General features: G+C 35.7%; 1 protein-coding gene across 1 annotated transcript; it reads left to right on the top strand.

Moving 5' to 3' along the window:
- The first annotated feature begins 15,103 nt into the window (after window positions 1-15,103).
- Window positions 15,104-15,575, top strand: LOC111902420 (polcalcin Bet v 4). The gene has a single exon (XM_023898255.3). The coding sequence runs from the start codon at window positions 15,170-15,172 to the stop codon at window positions 15,416-15,418; it is 249 nt and encodes an 82-aa protein (XP_023754023.1). The 5' UTR covers window positions 15,104-15,169; the 3' UTR covers window positions 15,419-15,575.
- The last annotated feature ends 9,265 nt before the right edge of the window (window positions 15,576-24,840 follow it).

Here is a 24,840-nt window from a genome sequence, read left to right as displayed (position 1 = left end):
ATCGGCAATGAACTCTGATATCTGCCCAATCACCCGCTCTTGCTTGCGGTTTTCCGGTCTCATCGCCTCCACCTGGGCCTCCCGAATGGTGTCCAACACCGGAGTCATCACTGTCAACCTCATACAAACATCTCGCAAATGGTCACTCTCTGCCCTGCGACTAAAGGCATCGACTACCACGTTAGCTTTGCCCGGGTAGTACAAGATCTCACACTCATAATCCTTTACCACATCCAACCATCTCCTCTGACGCATGTTCAGGTTGGGCTGATCCATCAGATACTTCAAGCTCTTGTGGTCCATGTATATGGTACACCGAACCCCATACAAATAGTGACGCCGGATCTTGAGGGCGAACACTACAGCCCCCAACTCCAGATCGTGCGTAGGGTACCTCATCTCATGAGGCTTCAGCTGCCTCAATGCGTATGTTATCACATGCCCTCTCTGCATCAGCACTGCACCCAGTCCCGATATCGATGCGTCATAATATACCACAACGTCCTCCATTCCCTCCGGAAGGGCCAACACTGAGGCTTCGCACAATCTCTGGTGAAGTGTCTCGAATGAGGCCTGCTGCTCCGGGCCCCAACTGAAAGCCACGCCTTTCCGGGTCAGCCTGGTGAGAGGAACCGCAATCCTGGAGAAATCCTGAATGAACCTCCGATAATATCCGGCCAACCCCAGGAAACTCCTGATCTCCGAAGGGGATCTCAGCACCACCCAACTAATCACCGCCTCAATCTTGGCCGAATCGACCAATATCCCATTCTAGTTGATGAGGTGCCCTAGAAACTGGACCTCCCGTAACCAAAAATCACACTTGGAGAATTTGGCGTAAAGCCTCTCCGATCTCAGAACTCTGAGGATCTCCCTCAAATGCTCCTCATGATGCTCTCTGGACCTCGAATACACCAATATATCATCAATGAACACGATCACCGAACGATCCAACATCGGCCTGCACACCCTATTCATGAGATCCATGAACACTGTCGGTGCATTGGTGAGCCCGAAAGGCATCACCACGAACTCGTAATACCCGTAACGAGTCGTGAACGCTGTCTTCTGGATATCCTTATCACGCACCCTCATCTGATGATATCGAGACCTCAAATCAATCTTGGAAAACCAAGACGCTCCGTAAAACTGATCGAACAAATCGTCGATCCTCGGTTAGGGGTAACGGTTCTTGACCGTCAGCTTGTTCAACTCCTAGTAATCAATGCATATACGGTGTGAACCATCCTTCTTCTTGAAAAAAAGGATCGGCACTCCCCACAGCGAGTTACTTGGCCGTATAAACCCCTTCCCCAGCAGCTCCTAAAGCTGCGAGGACAACTCCTGCATCTTTGGAGGTGCAAGGCGATAGGGCGCCTTAGCGATAGGCGCTGCCTTCAGAACCAAATTGATACGAAACTCCACCCGCCTCTCGGGAGGCACACCCGGCAACTCCTCGGGGAAAACATCTGGGAACTCACGCACTATCAGGACCTCATCGACCGACCTTGGTCTCTCCTCCTACCCTTTTATCTACCACATAAGCGACAAACCCACTACAGCCTTGTTGTAGACTCTTCCTTGCTCTCGCGGCTAAACAAAATGCCGACCCAGATCGGGTACCCTCACCATAAACCGTAAGAAATCTCCCACTAGGGTCTCGTATGGTCACCAGCTGTCGCTCACAGTCGATAACCGCTCCAAATCTGCTCAACCAGTCCATGCCCACGATGACACAGATATCTCCCATAGCAATCGGGACCAAATCAATCGAAAAATCAACAAAGAATATCTCAAGTACACATCCTTGAATAACATCATTGGCATACACTGCTCTCTCGTCAGCTATGGAAACTCGCAAAGGTCGACTCAACGCCTCACGACGAATACTGATGTGCTGACTAAAGGCTAATGACACAAAGTACCGACTTGCACCCAAGTCAAATAACACCAAAGCAGGCACATAACACACAAGAAATGCACCTACGCATATCACAATATAAGCATAACACCACAAACTCAGAATAAACATATGAAAGAATACATACCAGCCACAACATCGGGTGTTGCGCGGACCTCTTCCGATGTCAACTGACAGAATCTCCCGCGAGCCTTCGGCGCCTCGACCTTCACCGGCTGACTCTCTGTAGCTTGAACAGCAGCAGGGACAGACCCCTGAGAAGCTCCCTGAGCTGACCCTCGCAACTGCGGACACTCGGCCTTCCGGTGTCCAGTCTGGTTGCAGTGAAAACAAACTGCAAACCCATTGGGGCAATCCTTGGCCATATGCCCCTCCTTGCCACACTTGTAACAAGACCCTGCTCTACACACCCCCCTCATGACTCTTGCCGCACTTGCCACAAGTGCGGCCCTTCTGGTTCCCTAATCTCGAATCGGCGGGCTTAGCCCGCTTGGCAGCCGGCTGGGACTACGCCGGTCGCCGATCCCTCCCCTGAGACTCCGCCTCCTCCCTGGCCTGAGTCTCTAGCTCAATCTCCCTCTTCCGGGCATTTGCCTAAAGCTCGGCAAGTGTCCGGTACGTCGAGTTCACTACATACTCCTGTATTTCTCTCCTCAAAATGCTCAAATACCAGCTCATACGTGCCTGCTCAGAAGAGACGTGCTCAGGGCAGAACATCGCCCTCTGATGAAACAACCTGGTGATCACAGTAACAGACTCTGTACCCTGCTTGAGGGTCAAGAACTCCTGGGCCAAACGCTCCCTTTCCACCAGGGGAACGTACTCATCACGAAACATAGTGGTGAACCTCTCCCAGGTCACCGCATCAAGATCTGTAGAAGAATAGTGCGTTGTCACAAACTTCCACCAATCCTTCGCCCCCAAGCAAAGCTGGTTCAGCGCGAACTGAACCCTCATATGCTCCGGACATGAACATTTGTAGAAGCACCCCTCAATGTCAGAGATCCACCTCATCGCAGCTATCAGATCCTGACTCCCATCAAACTCTGGTGGCTTCGTGTTGCTGAACTCCCGGTCCAGCAACGTGTCACCCCCCCTACGGCCTAGCAGCAGTAACGGCCGCAGTGGCTGCAGCAACAGCAGCATCAGTAAGAGCAGCATAACGCTCATCAAAAGTCTCGATCAGGGTGGTCTTGACAGATGTGAACATCTCTGGAATATCAGCGTAGATGGTAGCAGCCACCTCATCATGAATCATCTGGCGGAGCTCCTCATCGCTCACACCCCCCGCACTAGTCCCTGTCCTGTGGCGTGTCCCCACCATGATGTCTCTCTAAAATACAACACAAGATATCAGAGACTCGCTCGAGTGTACACACACTCGATATCCCATTCCTACTTGATCCCTGGTACCCTAAGGATTCTTACTTGGGTTGCGCACTGATCCGGTGCCTTCGGTAGTACGGGCCCAATACTACCGCCCACACTGCATCAATATTCACCCCAAGTCCTCCTCCTGGATCCCAAATCCCAAGTACTCTACTCTCTCTATGCATAGTCTACTCTCAAGCACATCTCTCATAAGCTCCTCGCTGCTATCTATTCGCTCTCAAGCATCTCCTAGCAGCAAAATACCTAGGCTAAGGCATCACAGATTAGGCCACTCTTGTCCTAATAAGAATACCTTGCCTACTATAGCATGCATATCATATCATAACATATCTCATAACTCATAATGTAAGGGTATTTTGGAAAATCACCATTCGGGCGCTGGCTGATCGTACACACTGCTCTGCTCTGCTCTTTCAAAAACTTTTTACTCTTGAGAAAATTTTTGTAAATTTTATTTTGAAAATCCCTCAAATCCTCAGTTTGAGTTCAGATACGCCCGAAGGTGCACCCAAATCCCTCAAACCAAGGCTCTGATACCAACTTGTAACACGCGAATTTTCAAATAAATTTTCACATTTTAAAAACACCTTTTCATTCATAATTGTTATAAAACATCACTGTATCACATAGTCAAATCATAACATCACATCCCAAGATCATAATATAAAAACTCCTCGTGTGTGTACTGATCAAGCTGGCGCCTTCCCGTGATCCTCACTGGTACCTGAAACACATAACACAACGCTGTAAGCATAAATGATTATTGAATTCCCCAAAATACCACACACATTACATACTAGCCACTCGAGGCTATAACCCTGTTTGACCCTCTAGTCAATGTGTCTCAGTGGGACCCTCTAGTCCCACAACTCTGTGGGCCCTCTGGCCCTAACTCTGTGGACCTTTCGGTCCTATCTCTGAAAGCTCTGGTACATACATGGCATAAATCACATAGAAATCACATCACACAAAAGCATACAAAATACTCTGTCGCATAACTCTAATTACTACTCTAGGTAAAGTATAATGAGAAGACTCACCTCTGGTAACTCGGTAAAATCTCGATCTTTGAAAAATCCGATCTAGCCTCCGCCTAATCATATGAATTAAACACTCTAAATCAATACATCCCTTAAGGCTTGGCTATTCCCTCTCTTAGTGCTCTCAGAAGGGTAAAATGCTATTTTACCCCTCTCATGGCTCAAAGACCCTAAAGTTGACCAAACCCTAAAAGTCAACTCCCTAGGTTACGCTGAGCGTACCACACATGTACGGTGGGCGTACCCGGTGTCTTCACAGAAAACGGGGTGCGCGACCCCTTATGTCGCGCGTACTAGGATTACGCCCAACGTAACTCCTAGTTTCAGACCCTAAGCATTTTGGGGTCTTAATCAGTTAAGACCCACGTCAAACTTCTAGATCTGACCATTTATAAGCCTCTTAATCCATAAAGTCTGTGACTTTAAGCCTTTGCATGGCTGTACAAGTCACTAACACCCATAATACTCCACTTCCTAACACTAGAAAGCTCAGTACTCAAGCATGACCTCATATCTACGACCAACATGGAAACTTTATGGATTTATAACACAAATACCACTGAAATGGGACACATCTAGGTCCATGGAGCACATTACACTCATAAAATCTCCACCTTTGGGACTTTTAACCTTAAAATGGTCCATGCAATCATCTAACCAAATAAGGAGGAAGTTTTGAACTTTATACCTCTAAATGCAGCTCCTTCCTCTGTATATCTCAGATCCAAACTTGCACTTCAAGCTCTAGTCTCCACAAGCTCCTCTCCTTCTTCTTTACTAACACACCAAGGCACTTTTAGCTCCAAAACACTCACTCTCAAGCTAAGGACGATTGGGAGGCTCTCTTAGGGTTTTACTCACTAATATGGAGGCTGAGAAATGAGCCTTAGCATCCATTATATAGTGCACAAGTCCAATATTAGGGTTTGCGTCTAGACCCATTATGCCCAGCGTAACCCTGGGTATGCACAGCGTACCCAAGCGAGTTTGCGTCCAAATTAAGCGCATGAGTACACGTAGTGTACTCCCTAGTACGCCCAACGTACTCATTTGCTACAAGAATTCTTACAAAGGACCACTTTTGACAACTTGACAAAATGTAAGGATATAATAGCTTTACCTGGATTTTAGGACGTTACACCATCCATGACCCTTTATATTTAATCACTCATCCATGACATTCTCAAATGTAAAAGAGTAATGTTCTTGGAAATGTTACAATATATGGAAACATGATCCATGCTCTATGTTTGATTGCGGAAATAATATTTATACCCTAATGTTTACTCATTCCAATTTCCAAGAATAACAAAAGAATTTCAGTGAATCATTTACCTACTAATGTGGAAGCCAACAACACCTTTGAGCACAAAATCAGAAACTATCTCCAACTTTAAAATGCATGAATTATAGCTTCTTGTGTGCCCATGATTACTATAACAACAAATTAAACCGGAAAAAAATAAAATCAACCACTTTACACAACCTAATATAACATAAATAAACCAAAGCTCTAAACAGAGATTTAGAACGCAAACATCATCTTAAAAATAAAATAAAAACAAACTTAGTAAGTAAAACAAAGCTTTGTAGATAGAGTGTTCATGAGACATGAATATTTCTGCAACTGAGATGCTTAAGGAATCTACTAAGTGTTGAACTTGTTCTTCCTGCTAGATGTTGATGCATCATCATCATCATGATTCTGGTTTCTAGCCATTCCTACACTTACTATAAAGATTCGATATAAATCGTCATAGAGCTTTTACATGCAAAATCAAAAGGAAAAAAGAAGAAAATCAAGAACCTTTCAATAAAACTGGGAACCAAAATCAAAATAAAATCAATACCCAAAATTGCTTCTTCCTTGTCATTAAAACATGATATTTCACAACTACCTTCCACCACCAGACCTCTGGGAAGATTATCGTGGGGAAGGGAACTACGATTAGAGACATTAGGCAATATACATGGAGAAATAGATGGTGGCTATGGTGGTTACCGATTTACCCGGGATCACGGAGGAATCGAAACGTTGAAGTAGGAGAAAGCTGAGTATGTGTTGGGTTGAAAGATGGAGTGTTAGTGGGAATCATTCCATGAACATACTATAAAATCTCGTCTGATTGTGGGAAGTTTTCCATGAACCTGCTAATAGAGACACAATTAGGGCATTAAATAAAACCAGAAGATGTAAAATCGAGGAATGGGCTGATGCAATTGCTTTCCATCTCCAATTCCTTGATTCACCTTCATGTCCAACGAAAAAACCATGAATAATGTAGAGTGATGTTAGTGTTAGGAGGCGACAAAGACACTTGAACTGAGGAAACCCAACAAAGCAAAAAAAATTGGGGACGAGGCTATAGAAACGCCATCGCCACCTGTTTCCTTCGTGTTTCTTTTTGAGCAGTCAATGATCGAAGGAACCCACCTCCGTTTTCTTTCTCGATGAGTAACATATTGGAGCCCTCAAAGTTTGATTTAAGGGTAAATTACACGAATGGTCCTTATGGTTTAGGGTAACTTACGTGTTTGGTCCCTAACTTATTTTCTAACTCGGAAGGTCCTTACTATTTGTTTTTGTTACACGCTTGATCCCTGTCTTACATAAAAAGTCTATTTTTCCCTTGATTTTTTAATTTATTTAAATAAACACACCTCCAACCCCACCCCCTCACCTTACCTTACCTACTCTACCATTTTCCCTATTTAAATAATTGTCTTTTTATGTAAGATAAGGACCAAATGCATAACAAAAACAAACAGTAGGGACCAAGCATGTAACAATAACAAACAATAGGGACCTTCCAAGTTAAAAAATTAAGTTAAGGACCAAACGTGCAAATTACCCCAAACCATAGGGACCATTCGTGTAATTTACTCTTGATTTAAACAGTCAGTGAGGAACAGTGGGCGAGATAGAGCATAAAAACCGATGATGGGTGGTTTGGAAAAAGAGGTGGTGAGACGAATGCATTTTTGGAACGGTGGGTGACACGTATACACAAAGACTCACAAACCAATATATAAAAGCAAAAGATGATTAAAAAAGAAATTAAAAGAAAAATAGATAGTTTTTTTTAAAGAGCCAATGAAATCAATATACTTCCCTAAAAGAGTTGTAAATTAATATATATATATATATATATATATATATATATATATATATATATATATATATATATATATATATATATATATATATATATATATATATATATATATATATATATATATATATATATATATATTGAATGAGTTATGTTTGAAAGAAAATACGATATGTAACTTAATAAATTACATATGATTATTTACCTATATATATTTTTATCGGTTCTACAATTTGAAAAACAATAAATATTCGACAAACACGTAAGCGTCATATCTTTTTTACTTCCATTTTCAACTCCAACCTTTAATGGAAAGGGAAAATGTATTATCAATGAAATAATTTTCTTAGATTTTTTATCACCATTAAAGATTAAATAAATTTGTTGGTCTATAGTAACTTATATTTACATATAAGAGATAATGATGAAAAAACAGTATATTTTTTCAAAAGTTCGGTTTAACCACCGATTTATGAAGAAATTTGTGATTTTTTTAGTATAAATATAGATAATAATGGTTGCGATAGAAACTTTATCTAAAAATGAACGATTCTTTTAGCAAAAAAATACTGATGGTTAAATCGAAAAAAAGTTAGACAAAATATAATGGAATTTTTTTATCATTATCCCTAGATATAATTACTTAAGTTAAAGTAAATATGTAATATTATCATGACAATTTTCAATTGTTACATAGGTCTTGATAGTTTTTGTCTAAATTTAGCAAAAGAAGACTCGGCCTACTATCTTTTGTCTCTTTTTAGCAGACGTACAAAGTCAACCCAGATAAAAATGATCGGGCCGCCCAATTATAGTTTAAGGCATAGGCAGCTCGGTATTGGACCGGTAGAAAATCGTATGTATGTATGTGAATCCGGTTTGTGTAAGGTATTAGGTCCGGGTATATCGATTCCATGATCACACCCAAAGTCTTAGCCCGATATAACAAATAAAATACATTAATCTTTTTATAGAAAGGCACATAAATTCATAGGTGTCATATGTAGTTGTAGGAATTAATAGTTGAAAATCGTCGTGCAGACCAAGCGCAAACATTAGCTTTTGCAGACTGTTTTCTTTTTTTGAAGACTGCAGACCTAAAAATATTTGTGTGCCCTCTTCTTATTGCAGATATAGACCAACGTCTTCTAACATCTTCAGACATCTTTTGGCACAAAAAACACATATCTTTATTTTTTTAGTTTTTTTTTTAATTTATATTTATTCCAACTTTATTAATGAACAATTTAAAAAAAAAAATACAATTCATTGTAAAAAAGGATCGATGACACAAACATGATATTTTTAACAAATTTATATATAAATATTTATTACAATAATAGTCGTTGAAGTTGTTTATATAAATATGAAAAAAAAAATCATAATATATTATTCTATTTTTTGTGACAAAATTTATAAAACATTATTTAATACAGTATCGTCAGTTTCTTGGGAAAAAATTCTTTGATTCCTAATTAGATTGTTTAGGTATAAATTTGCGACTAAAATTGTTTGTTTTTATCATTTTTATTTTTCACTGTTTATACAATAATAAATAAAAGTTGATCTGGTTTTGTTAATTATGTATAACAAAGTCATACAAATATTAAAAAATCACTTTGAAGTTTAAAAAAAATCAGTTTATTTAGATTTTAGTTTATTTTAGTAGTCTGTATATGCTAAAGGGAAATCTTCAGAAAAGTACAATATTTTCGGAAAAGTTACACTTTAGTCCCAAGATTTTTTTTTGAACAAAAAAATCCTGAAAACCGGCAAAAATTTACAGTTTGACCCTTTTTGACCGGTTGAAACGGGTACCAAATTAATTTGGGACTATTTTGTAAACGAACCCAAAATATTATGACTTTTCTGTAAACAAAAAATATTAGGATTTTTCTATAAACAAAAATATTATGACTTTTTTTTCTACAAACATAACCTTATTATTATTATTATTATTATTATTATTATTATTATTATTATTATTATTATTATTATTATTATTATTATTATTATTATTATTATTATTACTATTATTATTATTATTATTATTATTAAAAATATAAATAAGAATTCTATTTTTTGAACTTGTTATTATTAATATTGTTACTAATACATATAAATGCATTTAAATGAAAAAATAATATTAATGACATTATTTATGGGTGGAGGTAGAGGAGATGGTGATATTAGCATTGAAATCGTGAATGTCTGCTTGTATATTTTTGCTTGGATATGGTCATTTCACATTTGTTATTATTGTTTTCAATTCATAATATTAATACTTAACAATTTAAAAGAAGTTGCATATTTGTAAAATTGTTTATAAATAGTTTAAGGTAGAAGAGTTTCTCACTTTGTATATAAAATTGTTTAAGGTAGAAGAATTACTTTCCAAATCCAACAAATCCACTACAAACATTTACATAGGTAACTCATATCAAATTCAAAAGTATTAATTACAATATCTTGTTTAATAAAAAGTAATATCCAAATTCAAAAGTAGTAATTACAATATCTTGTCTAATTTCTGAATTGAAAACAATAATAACAAAAGTGAAATGACCATATACAAAGTAAATATGTACAAGTAAATATTCACGATTTCAATGCTAAAAGCATCACAATCTCTTCCACCTCCACCCTTAAATAATGTCATTAATATTATTTTTTCATTTAAATGCATTTATATGTATTAGTAACAATATTAATACTAATGTAACGACCCAAAAATTGCGACTAAAAATATTTCCTTTAAACAATACTAAAATCATATTTATAAAAACCATATCATACGACATAACATAAATTTAGAGTATCAATTCAAAACATATTCTTGTCATCAGAGTAAAACATCTCAGGCTGTCTAATTAATGGTGTGTGCCATCCGATCACCCCGAGCTCTTCCCTCTGCTACCGGAAGTACCTGAAACCAAAATTGAAAACCGTAAGCACAAAGCTTAGTGAGTTCCCCAACCTACCATGCTTGCTGTTTCGGGCCTCGCCCCCTACCTTGGTCCTCACCCGCTACAACAACCCCGCCGCTCCAGGCCTCGCCTGGCTTCGAGCCCCGCTCGGATACATATATGTTTCTCTTAGGCCCTGCCTGTCTCTTGGCCCCGCCCGCTAAACATATAGTACAAAATAGCATATAACACATAACTAAACATACCCTACTGTATTCTTATCCTAAGGCCTCGCTTGTCTTGGGCCGCGCCCTTATCCTGTTACTAGTGAGTCATGGAACCCTATCCAAGCTCCTGCTGTAAGTGAGATACGGGTCCCCGCCCACACTCGCTCCATACCTATCTCGGGCCTCGCCCCTGTTCTGCTACTAATGAGATATGGAACACCGTCCATACCCTGCTATTGGTTAGATATGGGACCTCGCCCACACTTACCTCCCTACCAGGATCATACATGCATCACACAGACAACAAGTATACTCTATCATGCCAACCATTCCTTGGGCACCCGCCCGACATTGGACCTTGGTCCTGAATATCATACAAGCAAATAGTGCCTAGGGCTAACCCCCGGGTCTTCCTACTCAAGACTACATGGGTCGGCATTGTGGCCATAGACCCATTCACACAAGGGAAACTCACCTGCACTGCTGAACTTTTGCTAATAACTCTCTGGCTATTGCCAATAATTCTTTGAATCGTTGCTCCACTAGCTCCCCGAGCTACTAATATCAATATAACACTTAGTCCTAAACTGAACTCTAGAAGTCAAACCAAGTTAACTCTAGTCCAATTCAAAGTCCTGGTCAAAGTCAACCTTCCAGTTTGACCCTACTCGCCAAGTTAATCCGTAGACTCGCCGGGTCCTTGGACTCATAGACCTTCAAAATACCATTCAACTCGCCGAGTCACCCCAAGACTCGTTGAGTTCGACGATCTTTGAGTCCCATCCTGACCAACTCACTGAGTCACCACTCAACTCACTGATCTGAGTCTTAACCAGAAAGGTTGGGAGGTTCTGTGACCAGGCTCGCCGAGTCCACGAAAATCTTCGACAGAGTCGCCGAGTTGTTCTTCCAACTCGTCGATTTCTTGCCTATCTTCATCCGACTCGCCGATTCTACCTATGTGACTTGCCGAGTAGCTTCAGTTCTTAATTCATATAGTGGCTTTTCGAGCCATGCAGGGGCTCCAACTCATAGATCCACTCTTCCAAAGTCTATTGCTCACGTAAAGTTGCAAACTTTACGTGAAACCAAGGAGTTATAGGCTTAAAACACTCTAGGGATAGAGTTTGAGACAAGCATGCTTCACCAACACACCAAAGACTGATACTTTATAGGTTTCTGGGCCAAGACAATCCTAGACCCGAAGTTCTTTTTGCTCACAAAGGCACAATACACGAATTGGCCTTGGAAATGGCCCAAAAATGACAAAATCTAACTAGGAAAGGGGATCTAAATGAATAATAGCCAAGCTATGAGCTTCATACCTTCCAATGATCTGAAATAGCACACCAACATAGAGTCCACTGCCACTTCTTGAATCACCCAAGGTTCCTTTCTTCCTTTTAGCTTCAAAGCACCCAAAAATGATAAAGAAAGCTTGAGAGTACTACAATGGAGGCTTAGGGTTTCGAGAGAAGGTAAAGGGAATGATGGAGGCTGGGGTGAAGGCCTGAAATGATGCTTAAATAAGGCACCAAGCCCGGAAATCAGGGTTTCCCAACCCAGACTTGACTCGCCAAGTCAGTCCCTCCGACTCGCCGAGTCGATCACTTAAATCCCGACACAGAACCCGCTCCAACTCGTCGAGTTCACCAATGAACTCGACGAGTTGACCCCTATGACTTAGGGTTTCCCTTTTGTTTCTTGGTCTTTCTGATTCTGGGTGTTACAAATAACAAGTTCAAAAAATAGAATTCTTATTTGTATTTTTAATAATAATAATAATAATAATAATAATAATAATAATAATAATAATAATAATAATAATAATAATAATAATAAGAGTTTTGTTTGTAGAAAAGTCATAATATTTTTCTTTACAGAAAAATCCTAATATTTTTTGTTTACAGAAAAGTCCCAATATTTTGGGTTAGTTTACGAAATAGTCCCAAATTAATTTGGTACCGGTTTCAACCGGTCAAAAAGGGTCAAACTGCAAATTTTTGCCGGTTTTCAGAATTTTTTCGTTCAAAAAAAAATCTTAAGACTAAAGTGTAACTTTTCCGAAAATATTGGGACTTTTCTGAAGATTTTCCTATGCTAAAAAAACTAATTGTCTTCTATTTTTAGACCGTAGACGTTTGGTCCACCTCTTCCACTACAAAGGTCTACATATATGATCCACAGACTGGTGACTTTTTGTCTCGGAAAAACAAACAACACCTTACTGTAGTTTAAATAAGGGTATCAATGCAGAGTGTACAAGTATCTCAATGTGTAAAGTGCAATTTTAATCCCTCAATTTTGTATAATTCCTCACTTGCAACCTATGTATTTTTCATCTTTTTACTTTTTAAAAAATCACTTTCACCCTTCTATCTTAAACTTTTTAAAATATTATTTTTACCATTCGTTTCCACTTCTAATACGCAACAAAACACATAAAAACTCGTTTTAAAGCACGGACACAATTAGGGGTGCAAATGAGCCGAGTCAAGCCCGAGCCTGGCCAGGCTCGGCTCGGGCTCGTTTAAGTTATATGAGGCTCGAGCTCGAGCTCGGCTCGATTCGAGCTTTCTTTTATTGAGCTCGGCTCGAGCTCGTAAAAAGTTATACAAGCTCGGCTCGGGCTCGGGCTCGACTCGTTTTTATCGGGCGTGCCTAAATAAGCTTAATCTCGGCTCGAGCTCGTTTACTAATACCCGAAATTCATAATTCCCCTAATATGTTTTTATTTTAATATATATAAATAATAATAAATAATATTATATAAAGGCTCGTTTAGGCTCGCGAGCCTAATCGAGCTTTGTGACATAGGCTTGAGCCCGAGCTCGTTTAATAAACAAGCTTAATATTAAGCTCGAGCTCGGATCGGGCTCGTTTAAAATCGGTTTCGAGTAGAGCTTTTAACGATCCGATCTCGAGTAGCTCGCGAGTAGCTTGGCTCGTTTGCACCCCTAGACACAATTACTAGTTGATACAATTAAATATGTTTTCCTTTCAAACTAATATGCTTAAACATATCCGTTTCATTTCAAAATGTAAGAAAAATATGTATGGGAATAAGATTTTATTTTGAAAATGTATTTTTAAATAACATGGTTATTTTTTACTTTTAAAAATATATGTTTCAACTTTCAAGTATGTTCTTATGGTTACGGGGCGTAAATTTGAGTTAGCTATTCCTTTTCTGTTGTAGGATTAGATCATTAGCGTTGTTTTTAGGTGATAATAAAAAATTGGTAAACTAAATCATCTTAGTGGTTGATGTCATTTCGTTAAGGCCTACATGGAAGGTAAATTTTGAAACACCAACAATGTTTTGGTGTGTCAATGTATGAACTATGTATCTTCTTTATAGAATTTCACTCATCAATCATTTGGCTTTTATCATGGGCTAAAATGGATAATATCTACCAATAACTCAATTACGTAATTAATTTTATTAAAAATAAAATATTAAAGGGTTATCTGTTTAACTAATCTCTTTTTAAAAAATTTAACAAGGTAATCATCTTTTTTAATTATCGAGAAATAATTATTTTCTTCCAAATGTTTTATTCTGGACTTATTTTGAAATTCCAGCGTTATTTTTTTTATTTGGACAAAAGTTTTGAAATAAGTCTATAAAATTATGTTTGAAATGTCAACTTTAAAGTGTCTAATATCACAATTTTTCAATCAAACAATGTTTTTTTTTCAACATCACGAAATTATGTATCAGATTTCGGACTTATTCTTGAAATTTCGGTGTTTTTTTCTTCAAACTCCAGAATTTCAATCTAGAATCCGGAATGTCATTCATAAATATATTATTATTAGAAAAAGTTTTTTGTTTGTCAATAAAAAATGGTCTTGTTGGTTATTTTGAAAATAAAATAGATTATTTCTTTTACATTTATATTCAATTATGATTAGTTTAGTTAATATCCCAACATTAGTGTGTAAAAGTCCAGATATATATGGAGGGTATAGTTATCTCTATTAGTTTTTACCAACTGATTTTATAGCTATTGCAAAGATAAATCATAATATATCTAACACAAGAAAGGTTGAACTAATTTCTTTCATAGATTTCATATGCTAAATTACATATAGACTAATTTCTTGTGTTAGATATGGTACGGGAAAGTATATATTCCAATAGCTTTGGTGCATGCACAAAACAACACATCCAATCAAAGCATGACTTCAAAATTTTCTTATTACAACAAAAATGCAATTACGACAATTAAGGTCTATCTTCTTTTTAATTGGTTGCTATTGATAGTATATTTAGTCCCTTCTTTAGCTACTAAGGGTTATATTTTCAGTTTATTTTTTGGCCCATAGGCCATAGTTATCTCTTATTCTCTTAATTAGTAAAGATGAGAGGTTTAATTTTTTTCTACCTTAGAAACATAAGGCAATCCGTATTCAAAGGGCATCCATAATACTTTTTTCATCAACAACCATTTTATAAACATTTTCATGGTTAATCATTCAAACCCAAAGCAAAACTATTGCAAAATAAATAAAGAAAACGTAAACCAAAACTGACATTACCTGTTATCATTATTTGAAAACGATAATGGCTGATGAAGACAAGGCAGAGTGCGAGCGGATCTTCGGCAAGTTTGATGCCAATGGAGATGGTAAAATCTCTTCAGCCGAGCTTGGAGAATCTTTGAAGACGCTTGGATCTGTGTCAGCGGAAGAGGTCAAAACTATGATGGATGAACTTGACACTGATGGAGATGGATTCATTTCTAAAGAAGAATTTACCGATTTTTATAATGCTAATCGGGGGTTAATGAAGGATGTTGGCAAGATCTTCTAACTATAATACCTTCATTACTATCTAAAGATATTGGTTTTGGCAATGGCTCTTATGATTTATATTTTTCAGGTTCTAATATGTTATTATTTTTTGTTCATAGTTAAAAATGTAAAATATTTGAAAAGAAATATAAACATTAAAGGATTTAATTGAGTTAGACGTTGAATCGATGGAATTATCATAATAATTGTTTGTAAATTTTATTAAATTTACATATAAAATATTCTGAATTTAATATAAAAGCTTTTTCAGAAGAAGAGTTTCGTGCAATTTAAGTCTTGAGAATAGAAAAAATATACGGAGAACCCATTTATATGGTATGTATGAACATTATGTAAGAGGATGTAATTTTGTGTCCTCTTTATAAAAGAGATAATGGTATTGTATTGTAGCAGTGTAAGAATAAGGAGGGTGTTATTAAACATGAAAACGCTTCTGTATAACCATATGACGGTTTATCATTAAGATTTGTTTGAGTTTACTTTTCCAGATTTAGTTTTATTTATCGTAAATTCCATGATTAGTTTGTAATTCTACATCTGTAATTCAATGATTAGTTTGTAATTCTACTTAGACTATATGGTATGGGCAATAAGAGCCTTGTTTTTCCGAGTTGGCACCCAAAATATGTCGGTATAATGACTTGAACACCTCCCCCGACATTCGTTATTAGCCGTTATGGCATGAAACGTTATCGTGGCAACAAGACGCTCAAAAACTTGCAAAGGGTCATAATTCAGACCGTTGAGGAATGAACAAAACGTATAATAATAATAATAATAATAATAATAATAATAATAATAATAATAATAATAATAATAACTAGAAAGGTTACCCCCGCTACGCGGGGGCCAGAAGCTTTCAATGTTGTTTCCGAATCGATAAATATGACAGGCGTAGAAAGTGCAAGGGTGAAAAGTTCAGGCTTTGCCACAGACCGTTTTTTCATGTTTTTATGAAAAAATATAAAAGTTTTGACTGCAAGGACAAGAAGTGTCAAAATGGCTAAAGAATTAAAGGGGTAGGAATTAGCAACTTTTTTGAAAAGAGATCAAAGTTGTCTAACCATATATATATATATATATATATATATATATATATATATATATATATATATATATATATATATATATATATATATATATATATATATATATATATATATATTAATAATAAATAAATAAATAAATAATTCAATTTTACTCGCATATAAATACACATATTTACTTTATTTTTTACCTACATAATACTTTTATTTCTCTCATTTTATTCATTTCATTTTTGCACACAACTCAATTAAATTCACATTCAACCAACAATGAATCAAAATCCGAACACTCCTCCTCCAAAAATAAACACATCCATTTCATTCGGTTTCGTGCAATACGAGGGCTAAGTGAACTTCCTCAACTCGCAAAGCTCACCACAACTACCATTTTTCGGAAACTTTTTCGTTCCACAAACAAATCCAAACCTTTAACAAAACATTTTCAACACCTTTGCTTCCACTTCATAAACAACCACACAACCACCACCCACTATGGTGGACACCGGATGAGGAGCACATGTTGATGGTTGCGTGATGCAGGACATCAAAACATGCAACTATGGGAAACGATATGAAGAGATGTGATTTTTAGGAAACCATAATCGTAAGAGGGGGGGGGGGGGGGGGCATATGGCAATCTGGATATCCTTAGTAGCAAGTGGACTACACTTAATAAGAAGTGAACCAAGTTTAATTCAATCTACAACAAACTTTTTTTGCACAAGCAAAGTGGTGTGAATGACTGTGATGTGTTTAGAGCCGTGATGGAGCAATATCATGTCGAAACGAGTCATGTTTTTTAGTACGACAAAATTTGGGAGATTTTGAGAAATGACCCACAATGGCTTAACACGCCAACATCATCGGAGTACGATCAAAAATGTCTCGTGGTTCGGGTTCTATTGATGATCCCGACACACGAATGAACATCGACGTCAATACCAACACCAATGAGCTCCCAGACAACATTAAAGAGATATTCTCGCGCACGACGACCGATAGGGCGCGACAAAGTGAAACGCGCTCAACGACATGCAGATGAAAGAGAAAGTAGGATTCGAGAGCACATGGAAATGAAAAAAAAAAATCGACGCCCACAACGAAATCACAATTAAAAATATGAATTGCAACCTGAGCATTTGAAGTTCCTTCATCAACAAACAAAGGAAGATTGAATGACGAAAGATTTAACAATTCTTTAGACAAGCGAGGAAAATATGACATCGAGACAAGTGCAAGTTTTTCAAAAGATGAAGGAAATGATCGAGAATAAATATTTAGGCGATGACTAGCATATCCATATTATGTTTTTTAAATTTAGAATTATCGTATTTTTTCCGTTCAATTTTTTTTGTAGTGTCGTTCTTAGTTAATGTTATTTTTAACTTTAGGATTTAATTAAATTACATGTGTTGTTAATTTATATGTTTTTATTAATATTATGACATAAATAAAAAACAATTTTTTTTGGAAAAATAGAAATTAGAAAATCAAAAAAATATAAAAAAAAATAAATAGAAAATAATGCGTTTTGTAACATGTTATTTGGTGTTGCTCATTTTCACACTTAGGTTGCGTTTGGCACTAGCTGGTAGCTGAAAAGCTAGCTGATGGTTAAAAAGCTAACTGCTAGCTAATAAGCTAGCCGATAAAAAAAATATTTGGTAAAAACTAGCTGATAAGCTAGCTGAAAGATATAAAATTACATAAAATGACATTTTCCAAAATAAGTTTTCTATAATTAATTAAGGATATATTTGAGAAGTTTGTAAAAAAGCTTATAAAAACTACTCCAAGTAGCTTTTTAAAAGCTAGCTTTTTGGCTTACCAAACACGACGACCCAAAAAAACTCGAAAAATAAGTTAGTTTTTCAGCTAGTTGTGGCGCCCCAAACAGACCCCGAGTGTTATAACATCATATATGACTTGGACGATAAAGTGACAACTTTTGGATGTGATAATATATAATAACATATTGCTCATACCTATCAGCCTTACAATAGAAAACAACATTACAACAAAGCCTCCATGTCATGGTATGACGTTTGAAAGCTTTACACTTTTTAAAAAATCACCGAAACAATATTCTTTTAGTTGTCGTGAAAAGAGAATCATTTCGTCATCTTCAAAGGTTAGCTTAATTCCTCGACTTCCTCGAACTTGATCCACACCCAACAATCTGTTACTACACAATCTATTCAATTGTAGATGGCATTAGTAATATCGATTAAATTATAATAAATGATCAAAATAGATTTATAAATAATAATAATAATAGCTTATATGCCAAAATAATAAAATAGTTACAATATAAAGTCCATTAGTTTAAAAAGGAATATATATATATATATATATATATATATATATATATATATATATATATATATATATATATAGAGAGAGAGAGAGAGAGAGAGAGAGAGAGAGAGAGCTAAGTTCAAATGTTTCTGGCAACTATTGTGTGCATGAATGCACCAATAGGAAATTAGGAAAAAATAAATCATTTAAGGGTATTATAGTAAACTTTGCATAGTTAATTATGGTAGATAATAACAATTCCTTATATCACGCCAAGAAGCAAAGATAAATATAGAACATTTTCCCTAAATCGATTTCACCGCTTCCCACCCACTACCCCTGTAGATCGATTTCACCATTTCTCTCTGTCTTCTCTATTTGTTCCATATTCAAGCCTTAAATCTATTGACCCTTTTCAACCGTCGTCATCATCATCATCCTGTGTAGAAAGAAAAGAGGGAAAAGAATTTCTTGTTTGATTGAGTAAGACGTATCGAGACTTTGAGGCGCCAAGAGAGAAATTCATCCTTTGCGAAGTAATCGAACCCGAAGCTGCCAAGAGTGGTTGTTTTCATTTGAGTAAAGCCTGAGAGGGGATCAGAGAAAAGCTGTAAAAGATGAAGAAGAACAAAAATTTCCAAAAAGAAGTATAGCAAATGAAGAAGATGAACAAACAGGAGTTACAGAAGACAACAATGAGATGCGGTGAGTGGTGTTCTTCACTCTTTCTCTTTATAAGCTAGGTTTCTTCTCCAATTTCATTTTTTACTTTTGGGTTTTATTGATTCAGATGTTCTGCTAGGGTTTCTATATTTTCTTGGTATAAATTGAAGCTAAATATTTAAATCAACAAAGGTTACGAGTTCGATGTTCTAATTCATGGCTAACATGTGGTCTAACAACGATTAATAAACACAGATTAGCTTTAGAAGAGATCAAATTTCTTCAGAAACTAAGGGAGAGGAAGTCAGGAGTCTCAGCGATTGTTAAAACATGGCAGGCTGCTGCAGCTAGTGGCGTCAACAATGCTGGTGGGTTGGTTCCCAAAGGTGATGATAAGGGTGAAGCAGATGGAGAAAAAGACGACTTGGTTTTACAGGATACGTTTGCTCAGGAAACTGCTGTAATGGATGAAGATCCACATATGTATGTACCCTTATCATCTCTCTTTATCAGCATTTTAACAAATTATTTATGTTGGTTTTCAACCTTTTTCAATTTGCATACAATTGGAATTACTTCACTTTTTCCTGAAAATGATCAATTAGTAATTTGATATTCCCGGAATTGCAGTTCCTTAGTTTATGTATCCTAGGCATATATAATTTGATATTCCTAGAATTACAGTTCCTTAGTTTAAAAGAAAAGGAATGCATTTTTTGTTCCTACATGATTTAATATTGTTTGATTCAGTTTTGACAAAATAGATTTTGCTTACAAATCGTAATGGATTTTGCATATGTGTGTTGTTTACTATTTTACTGGAATAAGAAAATAGTGGTATGTATTCTGGTAGAATGAAAAGGGTTAAGTTGTGGATTCTTTTTCATATCAAAATATAAACACATGTGCATTCTATAAGAATATAAATATTACATAAAACATGTGTTGCTAGTAATTCTGACAGAATACATTTATACATGTTGTAGTATGTTTTATGCATATACTATAAGTTGCTATTAAGTTCAAATTCTTTAAGAATATTCAAAATCATTCTGAAAGAATAGTTTACTCTGTAAGAGTATTATTGTTGTATTCCGATAAAATTGTAGTTAATTAGTTATATGTTTAATGTGCAGTTGTTACAAGTGTATCACTACAAAATATTTTGCAACGAATTTGTGATAGAAATGGCTTGAAAACCTGATGGGAAAGGCTACTTGAAGAAAATCATTTTCATGCAATACAATTGTGACAGAATGCCAATCCCACAAAATGTCAATCTCATAGAATGCTAGCATATTTTGAAGTCGCTTGGAGGTTAAAAATACACAAGACATCTAGAAACGAAACAAGAAAGTGAATGAAGATTCTTTCAAGGATGTCGATATATATATATATATATATATATATATATATATATATATATATATATATATATATATATATATATATATATATATATTGCAAGAGATTTCAAGAATGAATATAGTTTATGTTCATAGTTGTATTCATTAAGAATGAATATAATTACTTATTTTAAACTATTAAACGTCGTCTTATATAAAAGGTGTATTCATTAAAAATTATTAGTCTTGATAATATGTGTTTATAGTATTATGTTCATAGTTGTATACCATTCTGACAGAATTACAAAATATCATTATAACAAAATAACATTTTGATAGAATAAAGTCGATTTATGTTTACAAATTACGTTTGAAATTGAATTAATTTGAAAAAAAAAATTAGATGTTTTAAATTAGAATCATTAATTATCCCACAAATCTCGATTTTTCCTTTTTTAAATTTGTCTCAATTGACTAAAATGCCCTTATGCTGAAATTTATGTGATTATATGGTACATGTTACCCTATTGTACTATCATAGACCCTCAGATCATGATCTTTGATTCTATTCCATCCGATGGTCCAGATTTGTGCAATCTGGCATACTATAGTTACTAGAAACAAAATAACGTACCCTATATATATATATATATATATATATATATATATATATATATATATATATATATATATATATGAGTTTTTCATAATATAAAAATAGAGAAATTAAATATTCTTTTATATTTTTTTATACTCATTCTTCTATTTGAAATTAAATAATATATTAATCTATTTATCATCATTTAACATGAATAGAAAAATATGTATGAAGAAATTATAAGATGACATGGATCACTTTAAAAAAATATTTAGTAACTTTAACTTTATTTATTTATTTATTATCTTTTGCAAATGTTAAAATAATATAAATAATTAATAAGAGTATTAGCCGTTTACCCGCGCTAAGCGTCAGACGGCAAAGAGTTTCTTTCAGAAGATATTTTTAATGTGATGATTAGTTTCCTTTAGACGTTGGCTATTCATTGCGGCCTTTTGGTAGACTATTTTGTGTCGAATAGTTCGTTTCAATTGATGGTTTCTTGCTATGTGCATAGTTATACTATAGTAATGAATAAGGATTCAAGATGAGTGTTCTTAGAGCTCTTGTAATCTTCTCAAATTTCCAAGTTATAAATTAACATAATAATAAAGACCATAAAATTTAATCACTACCAGTTTCAAAAAGCAATCGGATTTACTCTTGTCATTGACTTTTTTGCAGACAACATTGACCGACACCTCACTATATCCTTCTCAAGTAACTTCAAATCCGCCACAAAAAAATCAGTTACAGTAAATAAAATTTGAATTTTGAAGGTTGAAAAATAGTGAAATTTGAAAATAAACAGGTTATTTACCAATTTGTACTGAAGGTTGTGAATGCACTGCATTCGAGTCAAGATATGTGATTTCCACTTTTGGTTGACCAAGCATCTTCATATCAAACATAGAAATATTTAAAGCTTTTGGGAAGAATTTTGGATTTTTATTATATAACATGGTCATAAAGATGACATCGATGGATCTAAGGACCTTTCATATCTGCATAAGAAAATCATAGCAACTTTATTTAATTTACTTATTGTATATTATACATAAAGATTCTGCAACAAAGTTGTTCAAATACTGGAAATAACAAAGATACCTTGAAGAATGTTGATCATTTCCCAAACCTCTTTCAAGAATTGTAGTTCCCCCGAGATCTACAAGTCTTTTGTCAAGCTTCTTTGCAACAAACTGAAATTACATGATAGATTTAAGTTATTACACAAATGTAATCTAAAAAGATTACATACATGATAACTAATTCAACTTACATTGTATTTCGGATAACCGGAGTCTCCCAATCCAAATACAATGTAGTTTGTTTTTTCGAGCCACTGTCTGTTTAAACTTCTTTGAAAAATAAATGTCCAAAACGCCTAAATTTGGGTAATCAGGAATTAGAAAGAAGAAATAATAATCAATGTAAAGTTTGAAAGTTAAAGCAGTGAAAAAAGAACCGCAAGTGGTAAATATTTTTAATTATAAAATGTTTAACCACACCTAGTGTTCTAATTCTGGTTTTTCAGTTGCATTTCCTGAGAATATAGAAGTGTAAAATTTGACTTGAAACCTGAAAATCGACTCACACTACATGGTTCAAATCCCATATGCTGCATTAATGAAAAGATTTCTGCAGCACCATAAGAAAAACATGCCCGGCTGTTGGAAAAATATACAAAATTTTTTAAATTGTGACAAAAAAATATCATAGTAAACGGGACCCACAATATGAAAATGTTAAAAGATGACCTGTAAGCTTCCATAAGTTAAAACAAAAATTACTCAAAATAAGCTAAAAGCAAAATGAAAAAGGTAACATGGGGTGGGGTGGGTGGAATTTAAGGCTACTCATATGTTGTCTTTCCAACCTTCTTCTCTGGAAAGAACAAATAAAAAAAGAAACACATATGTAATGGAGGATTTTACACACACGACATGCTCATAGAAGCCATGACAGCTTACAATCTCAATATCTTCAAAATATTTAAGAGTAGTTGAGTTATTTAATGTCTCATCTACAGCCTCCACAGTTTGTTCTAAAAGATCTTCAATATTTACAGAATGAGAAAACTAAAACATTGATGTAAAAACTAATTTCATGAAAATTTAAAACAAATAGCATACTTGTTTAGCTACAAACTATTGATTTCATGAAAACTAAAACTAATTTAATCAAATAGCTTGAGGTGTTATTACCTATTGATTGATATTCATCTAGAAATCAAAGTATATAATTTGCTTAGAATTCCATGTGTCTGCGGTCATGTTTTGCAGTCATGTTTTTGACATCACAAGCTACAATTTGCTTAGAATTCAATACACACTTAAGTACATTTTAATGAAAAAATATAAGATGAGACACTATTTACCTTTGGTTCTACATGATTAAACTTTTAATCATGGAAGAATGAAAATGTTTTCATAGGTCAACATCTCATGGTGTTGAATAATCTTTCAATACTGCGGCCATTGATCATGAGATAAATCAAAAGCCTAGATTAGAAGATTTACATTACAACTAAATTGACTAACATCAATAAAAAAAAATAAGTATCGTTTCTATAAGCTACGAATCTGAGTGAACAAAACATAATAAAAACATTTATTTTATAGAACTGAAAAAAAATAAAATTTATTACCTTTTTTCTTAAAGATTATAGCAAGGTGTGTGTTGGGGGTTCATCACCAGAGAAGTGATGCATGTATATCAACGAAGAGAGAGAAAGAGAGGCGAGAGAGAGAGAGAGGAGAAGTAAACTCACAGCTGCTGCAACAATGGTTTCCGGATCAGGTATTTGCGCAAAGGAGGTAGTGGTGGACGCTCGCCACCATACGCTCAGTCAATTGTCGTCTATTTTGGCAAAGGAGCTTCTCAATGACTAGCGGGTCACCGTCGTGCGCACTGAAGAGATCTGCCTCTTCGGTGGTCTTGTTCGTCAGAAAATGAAGATCTTATGGCGTACCATCCGAGGTCAGGTGGCGACGGTGGAGGTTGAGACATTCAGCAACGACGCCAAGAGAGAGACGGTAGAGATTTGGTTTGATTTGGTGAGTATCGATCGATTAGGAAGGAGACGGAAAGAAGAAGGTTTCAATTTCCTTCCGATGGCGACTGCTGTGTGTAGTGTTATGTGTAGAGAAGATTAGGGTAACATCTTCGATAAGGTAATACCAGTGTTCTAAAAGGCGCGCCATGGCGGGCGCCAAGGCACGCCATGGCGTGAGGCGCGGCGTCGCCGTTACGAAAAGCTTCATAACGTTGCTGTTAGGCGTGGCGCGTTGCAAGGCGTGCCATGGCGCGTTATGGCATGTTATGGCGCGTGTTTTTTCGTTTGAGACACGTTTTTTTGCTCTTTTTTATACCTTTTCTAATCGGACATACATGTATTGTGTTTTTTATTAACTTTCTGTTATTAGTTGATGATATAACACTTCTAAAAACTAGGTATATTTGATATAAA

The sequence above is a fragment of the Lactuca sativa genome, chromosome 3 (assembly GCF_002870075.4).
Source record: "Lactuca sativa cultivar Salinas chromosome 3, Lsat_Salinas_v11, whole genome shotgun sequence".
Lineage (NCBI taxonomy): Eukaryota > Viridiplantae > Streptophyta > Magnoliopsida > Asterales > Asteraceae > Lactuca > Lactuca sativa.
The sequence above is the reverse complement of the archived record's forward strand: the minus strand, read 5'-3'. Positions and strand labels throughout refer to the sequence as shown.

Bases quoted from the DNA above. Each gene is read 5' to 3' on its own strand.
- LOC111902420 (XM_023898255.3), top strand. From the start codon at position 15,170: ATGGCTGATGAAGACAAGGCAGAGTGCGAGCGGATCTTCGGCAAGTTT.